Genomic DNA, 10,558 nt, shown 5'->3' on the forward strand with positions numbered 1-10,558 from the left:
GTATTTAAAAATACTCTAACAAGGACACTCATTTCTTCCTCTTTCGGGGAGCACTGAGACCTGGCATTTCCTACTCCAGGAAGGATGCCTAATATGCTAGAAATTGTTTCTTTGTGGAAATGAACCCAATGACAAGGCAGCAGACATAGTTGTTGATTAATTACAGTATTTGTCTACCGTCTATCAAACCCTGAGCCAAGCACTTTCCCCAGGCTGCCTGGGAGGTGTTGGAAAGGGAACATACAGGGCAGACAGAAATGGGAGAACTATGGTTCGTGGTGACAGCTCCTTCACGTGGTGAAAGGGGCGAGAAAGGCTACTATCAGGCAAAAAAGCCCCATGGCCTCTCAGAGGGCAAAGCCCAGAATGGTGCAGGAGAGCTGTTGCCTCAGGGAATTGGTTCCTGGCTTAAACACTGAGGCGGCTCCCAGACAGTCCCAATCCCAGCCCCAGAGCCTGCCCGCCCCACTGTGGCCGACTCTGCCCCAATGAACATGGCTGCTGTGTGGATGCCCCTTGAAACGGTGCTGGTTTGGAAGCTGCAGCTAAATGTTAAGGGAGGTCGGGGGACGCGGGGCTGCCAAGCTGCTGTGTCGCTCACCCATCAATGTGCCCACCCCTGCAGTGACCGGCTGGGCCGCTGTCCAGCGGTGCTCCTGGCCCAGGAGGACGTGGGGCACGCTTAGCACAGGTGCTTTTCAGGGGACAAGAGGCTGTGGCAGGAGAGCTGCTTCCCACGCAGAGACCTAGACGAAGCGGTTGAGACTTGAGCACTGGCTCTGCAGTGGTGGCCCTTCCTCCAAATGCCAGCCCTGCTAGTATCAGTGGGGTCTTGGGTATATTAAGAAATCCAAGGCTTGGGTTCTTGTACGAGAGAAATGCTAGTATCTATCGTTACCTTGCCATGTATAATGTGCACCCACGTTTTCCTGAGCATTATACACAGGATTATTATACCCACATGTAACATGCATCCTTATTTTTCCCTTCAAAAAATTGGGCCAAACAGTGCACTATACACGGCACCATATGGTGTTCCATAGGGCTCTTACGGAGTTAAATGAGCTAACGCAAGAAAACTACAGTGCAATGTCTGGTACATAGTAATTGTTCAATAAACAAAAAAGATGAACCCAAGGCCTACGGTTCTCTGCCACAGGGTGGGAATCTGTTCACATCTCAGACCGGCACCTGGCGGTCACTGTTCTTATGAGAGGTTACAAGGCCACAGAGTGCAAAGCCCAGGATGCCACCTCCCCCCGTGATGTTTGTTGGCGGTTACCCCAGAGCACCAATCCTCCTTTCCTTCTCCCCCCGGGGACCAGAACCTCCTGCCAGTCTGCACCATACCTGCTGGCAGGCAGCTTCCCCGCGTGCCTTGGAAGTACATTTCTCCAGAATGGAGTCAAGGCCTTATTCCAACCTTCTAGTTTTTTTAAAAAAATTCAGAACCTTCAAGGGAATCTTAGTAACAGCTATCCAATCAACGCAGGTTCCATAATGCATGTTTTTTAAATTACGTTTATTTAGCATATGTACACATAAAAGAAAAATCGCCCTCTAATCCCACCCAGCAGAAAACATGCACAAACCCAAGGTATACGTGGAGGGAAGGGCCCCGGCCCCAAGTTAGTGGTTGGGATGGTGCAATCCTGTGAGCCAAGCCTCAGTCAGGAGACGATGGCTGGACCGAAGTGTCGGACAAGCTGAAGCTCCCACCGCTGGCCCTAAAGTAAGCGTGCGCCATAGCCGAAGGTCTGTTTGATGCCCTCGAAGTAGTAGCGCTGCCAACCCTGCCGTGTCCTCTCCTCCTCAGGTGCAGGGATGCCTCGGCCTTCCATGCACAGTTCAGTCTCTCCATTCTTGTCGATGAAGGTCAAGGTGATGGTGGCAAAGTGCCCTGAGGGAAGGCAGAGAGAGGGGTGTCAGGCCCAGGGCTGGTGACTAAAGGAAACATTCTGGGCTTAATGGCAATAAACAAATATGCTTGCTTACCTTCTGGCCAAGATTTAAACCTCCACTTCATCACAATATGTTTCTCAGGGACCTAAAATAACCAAAGAGGTCAAGCTGTACTTTATATCAGTGATTTTCAACCTTTTTATCTCATGATATAAACTAATTACTAAAATTTCTGCAGCACACCAAACAATGTATTTTTGCCAATCTGACAAAAACAAACAAACAAACAAAAACCCATTTTTTTTTTCTTTCATTCACACCAGATGGCTATTGTTGTGTTGGCTGTTATTTTTTAATCTGACAGTCTATGGGAAAAGAGGTCAGTGGCCTGACTAGGTAATGCAGGTTTTAGAATTCTTGTGGCACACAGGTTGAAAACAGCTATTGGCCCTCGCCGGGCAGCGTGGTTGGAGCACCGTCCCAGCACACCACGGCTGTGGGTTTGATCCTCGGTCAGGGCACATACAAGGTGCAATCAGTGAATGTGTAAGTAGATAGAACAACCAACTGATGTTTCTCTTTCTCTCTTACAATCAATAAATAAAATTTTTAAAAAGATCGCTGCTATGGATCAAGGGACCCAAGCTTGGCTAGATTAGCTATCTGCCTTTCATACAGAATCTATCCCCTGTCCAATTACACCATGGATGAGGGCAAAGTCGGCCAGAGCGGGTAGCTTCTGCAGCAACAGTACAATAGCTCCTAATATCTGCTCTTACTCCTCAGTTAGGTCTGGTCACTGTGCCCAGGTGAAATTTCAGAGCAACAAATGGAAAGCCGTTAAGCCACCAATATATACAACCTTTCTTCCATTAGTACTCCTAGTAAGAATTAAACTTAACTCCTCTAAGGAAGAAGTTCTAGGAAAGCAAGAGAGTTCAAATGGCAGCATCCTTTTGAAAAACAAAACAGAATGAAGTGCTACTATCCAGAGATTAAGGCTTAAACCACACCCACAGAGCTGGCCCAGGGGCGAGCACGCACTCACCAGATCTGTGAATTCCCCAGTGACGTTGCCATCTACCAGGTGGAACTTGCCTCCTTTGTCTGCTTCTAACACTGCAGGAGCATGGGTAAAGGCCTGGACCAGCTGCAGGAGGGGGGGAGGGTAAGAACGAGGTAGAAGATGCACTGCTCTCAGTGGGATCCAGGGACAAATGGCAGCTGAGACCTGCAAGCCTCAGCTCTCATTCCAAAGATGCCGCCTTGTCCAACGACCAGACCAGGTTCAGGTTCTACCCTGTTCCACCACAGACCACGCTCTGCTTTGAGTGATTCAGAATCCACAACATTACTTTAGCCCCATTTTCTAAACAGAATGATTCCCAATGATTCCCACTTAGATGACCCCAAACTAGTACAGATGAGGAAAAAAGAAAAGTATACTTTCAAGAGAGGAATGAACTAAATTTCCCTTTGTCTCTGCTTGCATGAGGAGAGCCTCAAGGTCCTACCCATCAGTGCTTCTTCTGCACACTGACAGGATGTGCCCACAACCCAAGTCACGTGGGACAGCAGGTGCCATGTGGCCGAAGGACAGATGATACTTACCTCTTGGGTGGTTAACACTCTATAAAGCTCCTCTGGTGATGTCAGGAAGGTGTCTCTAAGGGTGATCTTACAAGTAGGGATTTTTACACCAACTGGTGTGGCCTGGGCTTTTGTAGGAGCAGATTTAGTCTGTGAAAGTCACAGTGAAAAGTCAGTTTAAAGTAATGGTGAAAACTCAACTAACATGACCTGCCATTTATTCTCACAAACTTTTTCACTCTCCAGCTAATTACTCCAGGGGGTTGGAGGTAATTTGTGTGGATGGGTGTTTCAGTCACAAGGGATACCTTTCCAGAAAATTCTCAATTCCCACTGAAAACAACCGCTTTAGGTGAGGGAAGACCTATGCTGTTTTAAGAACCCATCAGCCAAAGGACATGTTACAATAAATCATTAGGCATTTCTAAGAGCACAGTGTAATTCCCCAACAGAATCTCTACACTTAAATAGCCAGGAGCAACAACCCCACCCCCACCTCCAAAATATCCTTCACTGTGCTGACAAAGGGCACTTGGGCTGAAAGCTGAGTGCTGCGTCTGAACTACACAAGTTCGATTTCCAGAAAAAAATATTTGCTCACCCTACAAATGGGGTGAAATTGATCAGATCACTCCCTGACAGGTGAAGCTAGTGACCTAACTCAATACCTTAAAGAAACCTCTAAGATCAAAGTATGAAATACCAACACTCCAGTTAGAAATAACACTGGAGACATATATAGGTGAAGACCATCCTGTGTCTTCAACATAACCAGCGTAAAATGCAACCAAGTGCCCTGGCTCAGTGGACTGAACGCTGGCCTGCAAACCGAAAGGTTGTCGGTTCTATTCTCAAGCCAGGCACATGCCTGGGTTGCAGGCCAGGTCCCCAGTTGGGGGCGTGCAACAGGCAACTGACTGATATATCTCTAGCATATCAATATTTCTCTTCCTCTCTAAAAATATATAAAATCTTAAAATAAATAAAATACAACAGAGTTAGACTTTGAAGTCCCTAATGGATTCCATTTGCTCTAGCAGTAGTTGTAAATGAATAAAACCCAGATCAAAGATGGGTAGACAGACAACTACATATTCCAGACTCTAGAAAGTTGTGGTGTAGAGGTCAGGGTCAGAGAGAGCGAGCTGGAATTAAGGAAGAGGCAGTGTCTCAATTCCTGTCCCAAGCAGCCTCCCACCCTGCCACGTGGGATGACCGTTTACCTTGCGCTCCTCAGTTTTTAGTGTTGGCCTCACGGTTTGGTCTACTGACTCTCCATTCAGTGTAGGCAAGATCATGCCCTGTGTGAACTCTGAAAAGACAAAAATCCCAGCTCTTGGAAGCTATTTCTTACAGTAGTTGAGATTTGGGGCCTCAAGCAGCTGAACAAATATGGCCATCTTAACCCAGAATGAAGTAATGACCAGGAGAGGGTTTATCTACTTCACATTTTTATCTTTGATCCGTGCCAAACAGGTATCTGAGAATACACTATAGAATGTAGTATGTTCACTGGGATTATTTTAAACCCCTGACTCAACTGGAAGCATCACAACTTGTTAAATGTATGTGAAGTCTATTACGATGGTAGCCAAGGAATACAGTTGCACTTCTGATGAATTTCAGAGTGGGAAAAGATACCCAAGGACGCATGTTTAGTACCCAGTCTCCACTCTGCCTTACTGCTGTAGCCTTACCGGTGCAGAACAGCTAACAACATAGTTATGGGATCAGACCCCCAACTTCCCACCTCTCTGCTAGTTCTCTCTGATGGTCATTACAGGCACTCCACCACATCAGAACATACTGGCCGAACTGGAATTCTGGGGGAGAGCTGAGCTGGCTAGTATTCTAATCACCCTCTAAATATCCCTGGAGAATGCATATCAGAGATACTCCAGGACAGTGCCCAAGCAGTGAGTCTGGGGATGCCAAGTCCTTAGATCAGTGCTGTTCAACAGGAATGTACTGTCAACCTCAAATATGTTTTAAAATTTTCCAGTAGCTACATAAAAAGGGTACACAGGTAAAATTAATTTCAGTAATATAGTTAACCCAAAAGATCCAAACCATCACTTCAGTAGGTTATCAGTATCAAAAAATCTGCTATTTTACATTCTTTTTTGTATGAAGTCTTCAGAATCCATTGTATTTTATATTCAAAGTACATCTCCATTTGAACTAGCCACATCTCAACTGCTTAACAGCCAACATACTAAACGGTGCATTTTTAGAACTTCCCCTTACTCAGCGTTAATAGGATAATTTCAAGATGAAACCCCTCCCCCAAAACCTTTACCCATGTGCCGAAGGAAGGACTGCCAAGCCCCTCACTCAGAGCCTGACAGGTGGAAAACTATCTCCTCAAAGCATATGCAACTACTCAAGGGATACCTGTTTTGAGGGTGCTGATGTAAATTCCCATTGCTTCTCTGAGGAGTTTCACCCCTTCTTCTTTCATTAAGGCCACGAGATTTGTGTCAGGCTCATCTTTGGCAAGGCTCACACTAATCTGAGTGAAAGATCAGAAGTAGGTAGTAAATAACTCGAGGGGTACCTGCACTGTGGAATGTGGGTGCTGAGCAATCAGGTAACTGGTGTCTCCAAAGGAAAGGTGTGAGAGGTGAGGTGTTTGTACAAACCCCAGGAGTGTTCTCTGCCAAGGCAAAGGTGGCTAATGTTAGAACCCACATCACTAGCTCAAGCAAAGTTACCAAACAAGCACAAGCTGCTCTGGAAGCTCCCAGTGGCACCACTGACCTAGAAAGTCATCTGCAGGCTGGGGTTCTGAATGCCTGGGCCGAGCCTGGGCTTTAGTTTTGAATGATAGCTCACTGTTCTTATCTGAGAATAAGAAGATGTAGAAGACTCAGATGAGAAGTTAGGAAGCACAAACCTCTACTTCGTCCACGCTGTTTTCATCAGACAAATTGGGGATCTCCACATGTCCCTTGCACTGCACTCCAGACTTAGAGGTGCCTGTCAAAAGCAACACAGTGTCATCAGTCTCCTCTGAAAGAGAAGTCTGCTCCGGAGTCCTTCTACTCCTCTGTATACGCTTCTTACAAACAACTGAACTGACCTCTTTACTCTGAGAAAATGCGACATGCCAGATGCAAGCAACCTTCCCCCTCCTGAAAAAAAAGTCTTTCCTTATCAAATTTTTTTAAAACCGAGCACGTTATTACAGTGTGGGACCAAGAGCCGCATGAATTCTGCCAGGGAAGACTTTGGGTCAACAGCCGATCCAGCCCTGGCTGGTGTGGCTCAGTGGACTGAGCACTGGCCTACAAACTGAAAGGTCACTGGTTTGATTCCCAGTCAAAGCACATGCCTGGGTTGCGGGCGAGCAAGGGCAAGAGGCAACCAATTGATGTTTCTCTCACACATCGATATTTCTCTCCCCGTCTCCCTCTCTTCCCTTCCCTCTAAAAATAAATAAAAATCTTTCACAAAAATTGCCTATACAGTCAGTTCTGCTAGAATGCTTATTTTGAAAATACGAATTTGTTCCAATTAGGGGACATCTGATCCTAACATGAATTTCACATTTGCTTATACCCATGAGAAACACGTTATGGATGTCCAACCTTTGAGCATATCTGGGCCCCACTGTCAGAAGAAGAGTCTTCTTGGACCACACATTAAATACACAAACACTAACGGGAAAAAAAAAAATCTCATAATATTTTAAGTAAATTTATGATATTGTGTTGGGCCGCATTCATTCCTAGCCATCCTAAGCAGCATGTGGCCTGCGGGCTGGACACCCCTGCACCAGGTGAACATAAGAAACATACCCAGTTGAACTCAGCTTCTGAAGAATACAAAAAACATCCCAGACACTGCTCTGCCGGTGACCTCAGTTCACTGAGCCTGTTATAAGCCACACCACCCACAACTGGTGTTACAAAGTTCCCTCTGATTGCAGGTGACTCCGTCTATCGCTTCACTAACCCACCAACTGGAACTCCTGAGGCCCACTTTCACAAGTCAGCTTCCAGTCTTTTTCAAGGTAAGCCAGCATACTCACTGTATTATTAATGTACTGCTTACCATTTTGTGTGTTTAAAGCTGTGCTAACAATTTTTACATTGCTAAATTTTTAAAAATGTGTCACTAATGAAGTTTTGGGTGTCATGTTATGTGCCTAACCCTCTTTTTCCAATAAGCCTTGTGGCTTTTACTGAGCGATTTTGCACAGTGCAGTGATTTTTTAGGAATATGTATGTCACACTATAGCAGAACTGACTGTACTTCAAAAATCAATCAGCAAATTTTTTTTTTTTTTTTCCACTTCACTAGGCCCCGTTTTCTCAATCTAAGACTAGAGGACTGGGCAAGATGATATCTAAGGTTCCTTTTAGACTACTATTCTTTAGTAGCTTAAAAAATAAAAACACCGTTATATATCTACCTTTCCCTTCTTTATTACCATTCATTTGAGAAATGTTTACTGAAGCACAAGTTTACTTTATGCTTTGCCCCATACACAGACGGCTGTAGCTTTAAGGCCTTTTACAATTCAACCTCTTGACTGAGAGACCACCTACTGGGGCATATGCATGGCCCCAATTCTTTGCTAGTATCAAGAGGAGACACTGAACTAGAGGATAAAACTGGCCCACATTAGTCACATGTAAGCTTCATTAGCACAGTAGTCTGACCTGTTAGATCCACGCTGGAGAGTGTGTGTAAGGATAAGACCAAAATAACCCCCCTCCCCACTTTTATATCATCCAACTGACAGAAGTAGCTAGTTTGAGGAAGTCACTTAAATGTGAACTTACAGAGACCAAGCCCCTAAAATACAGGGGCAGAGCTGCTTCACTGGTAGTGACCCTTGAGACTCACAGAGAGGAAACCCCTTTAGTGTCTCGCAGTGGCAGAGAGATTTCAGCATCTAACGCTGCTCCCTATAGGACACCAAAACAGCACTATCTCCCTGGGGAAGTTCATAAGCCCTCAGAAATGGTTCTGCCCAGCTCCTTAACAGGTCAGTCAAAATGAAGTTAACCTTCTTCCTGACAGCCCGAAGTAGACTCACCTGTCCAATTCAGTTTGACAGACCACTCATAGAAGAAGATAAGTTTGCCTTTGCGATTGTTAATGGATGCCTCTCCATCAAGTTTGTTCACTTCTGTCACCTCACACTTGCCTTCCTCATTTTGCACCCGCACGGCCAGGAACAGTGTTTTCAGTTTTTCCGTGGACCAGTTTGAAGCATCCCTCTCAGTCCTGCAAAACAGAAACAAAGCTATGAACCAGCAGCCATAGAGAGTGCACTGCTTGCTTTACTCAAGGGAATGCAAGGCTAGAGGAGGCCTGACAATAGTTTGAAAAGAACAAAACGTTGCACTCCAGTGTGCCCACAAACATGTCACTCTTGTCTTAGGAAGACAAGAAGTCATATACTGTCAATGAAGAGACTGCCCCACAGAATGGTTACAAACTCAATCAGCATAATGGTACAATGTGGGGTGTGTGAAGTCAGTGTTTGACACCTTAACGTGGTGCCATTTGACCACGGGGGAACTGTACACATCTTGCTGAAGCCAGGAGCTCAGCCTGGGCCATACAATGCATAAAAAGTCCTGGAAGGAATAAACAAATAATCTTGACCCCATTAACACAGTGTTCTGATCCATCAAGTTCAGGTTGCGCTATAAACGCCCTACACATTGTGAGCCCTGTAGATGGCCATGAAAACAATGTTTAAGTCCAGGGCTTCAAAACAAAGAAAAATTAGGTCAAACACTCTGCGTTCTGTTAATAGAAGAGCCCGGCTGAGATACCAGAGACGAAAAATCACTCTCTGCCTCCTGACTTACTAACCAGGAGAGGAAAACAACAGAAAGCTGCAACAAAGTAAAAACACAATGAAAACAGTATGAGCAAAGTTCAGTGTAGTTGAAAAAGAAGAAAACTATTTCCGTAAGACTTCATGAAGGAGCAGGCTTTGAAAGAGTAGTTAGATTATAAAAGGACGCTCGCCCGGCAACCAGGGGCAGTTCCCGGAGTTACAACACAGGCAACCTAACAGTTCCGGGGGAGAGGCCGGGCGTCCTCATCGTCACTGAGCTCTGAGCACCTGGAGAACACGTTCCAAACCTTCGCTTTCCGAGCTGAAGCAGCGGTTCCGAAGCCTTTTAATTTCACCCGCAAACCGCAGAACAGGAATTCCAGCCACCCCGCCCCCGAGCCTTGCACAGCAATCTCCCAACACAACCCAGGGCCCCCGTTTGGGTCTCACGGTCTCCTCCGACCACGTGTGGGAAATCTCTCTCCTTTAAGGTTAGAGGCAAAAACTAGAGGGCTATGTTTTCACCTCTTTGAAACCGCTCTTCTGGAGCCAGCCCTCCACGTTGACCCTCACCCCCTAAACACTGAAACGGCGGCCAAGGTAGGTAGGCATGGAGCTACGGACACCGGCAACAAGAACCACCCACCCCCACCTCCGGTCCGGGCTGCCTCGGTCCCAGCTTTGTCCCGCCTGAGGTTCCAAGGACCCTGCAACCCTGACCCAGCCGAAGTGCTCCCGTAGCCCGGCCCGCTAGCTCTCACCAGTGCCAGTTGTTGACGTTGGTGGCGTCCGCCCGCTCCTCCACGATCCAGCGTGGGTCACCCTCACCCCACTTGGCCATCGGCTTTCCTATCGCGCCGGCACCAAGTCCCGAGCAGCCGCAGCAACAACCTCAGTGCTGCCTGGCCCCAGTCGCGCCGTCACCAGGTCCCGAGCAGCCACAGCAACCACCCCAATACCGCCTGCTCCCAGCCGCCCGGCAGCGCCTGGAAACTACTAGAAGCGGCCGCAGAACCTTCTGGCTCGCTTTTCCCTCCACCCCCCGCCCCCTCCCCGCCTTAACTTCCGGCTCCTCCTAACTCCCACCGGTACTTCCGTTCCACCTCGCCGGACCTTGGCTTCCGCTTGTGCTAGGGTTCTTTCAGACTCCCTGAGGTTCTCCCCGAAGGGGCCAGAAATGCAGTCACTCATTCAACCACTCGTAATCCGTAGAGACACAAAGAACGTGTCTCATTGTTTCCCCAGACCCCAAGTCGGCTCTGC

At 46.9% G+C, this 10,558-nt stretch overlaps 1 protein-coding gene and 1 pseudogene across 1 annotated transcript; both read right to left on the reverse strand.

The window, feature by feature from the left end:
- Window positions 1-290: 290 nt before the first annotated feature.
- On the reverse strand, window positions 291-906 carry LOC129066077 (uncharacterized; annotated as a pseudogene).
- A 608-nt stretch (window positions 907-1,514) lies between these two features.
- On the reverse strand, window positions 1,515-10,325 carry AHSA1 (activator of HSP90 ATPase activity 1). Its single transcript, XM_054567215.1, has 9 exons — window positions 10,057-10,325; window positions 8,540-8,730; window positions 6,389-6,471; window positions 5,887-6,004; window positions 4,716-4,804; window positions 3,514-3,642; window positions 2,951-3,052; window positions 1,996-2,047; window positions 1,515-1,900 (listed from the first exon to the last, which is right to left on the reverse strand). Exons 1-9 carry the CDS (start codon window positions 10,134-10,136, stop codon window positions 1,728-1,730), a joined length of 1,017 nt encoding a protein of 338 aa, XP_054423190.1. The 5' UTR covers window positions 10,137-10,325; the 3' UTR covers window positions 1,515-1,727.
- Between the last annotated feature and the right edge of the window lie 233 nt (window positions 10,326-10,558).

This window comes from Pteronotus mesoamericanus, unplaced genomic scaffold (genome assembly GCF_021234165.1).
Source record: "Pteronotus mesoamericanus isolate MK-2021 breed Mesoamerican mustached bat unplaced genomic scaffold, CSHL_Meso_final contig_182, whole genome shotgun sequence".
NCBI lineage: Eukaryota > Metazoa > Chordata > Mammalia > Chiroptera > Mormoopidae > Pteronotus > Pteronotus mesoamericanus.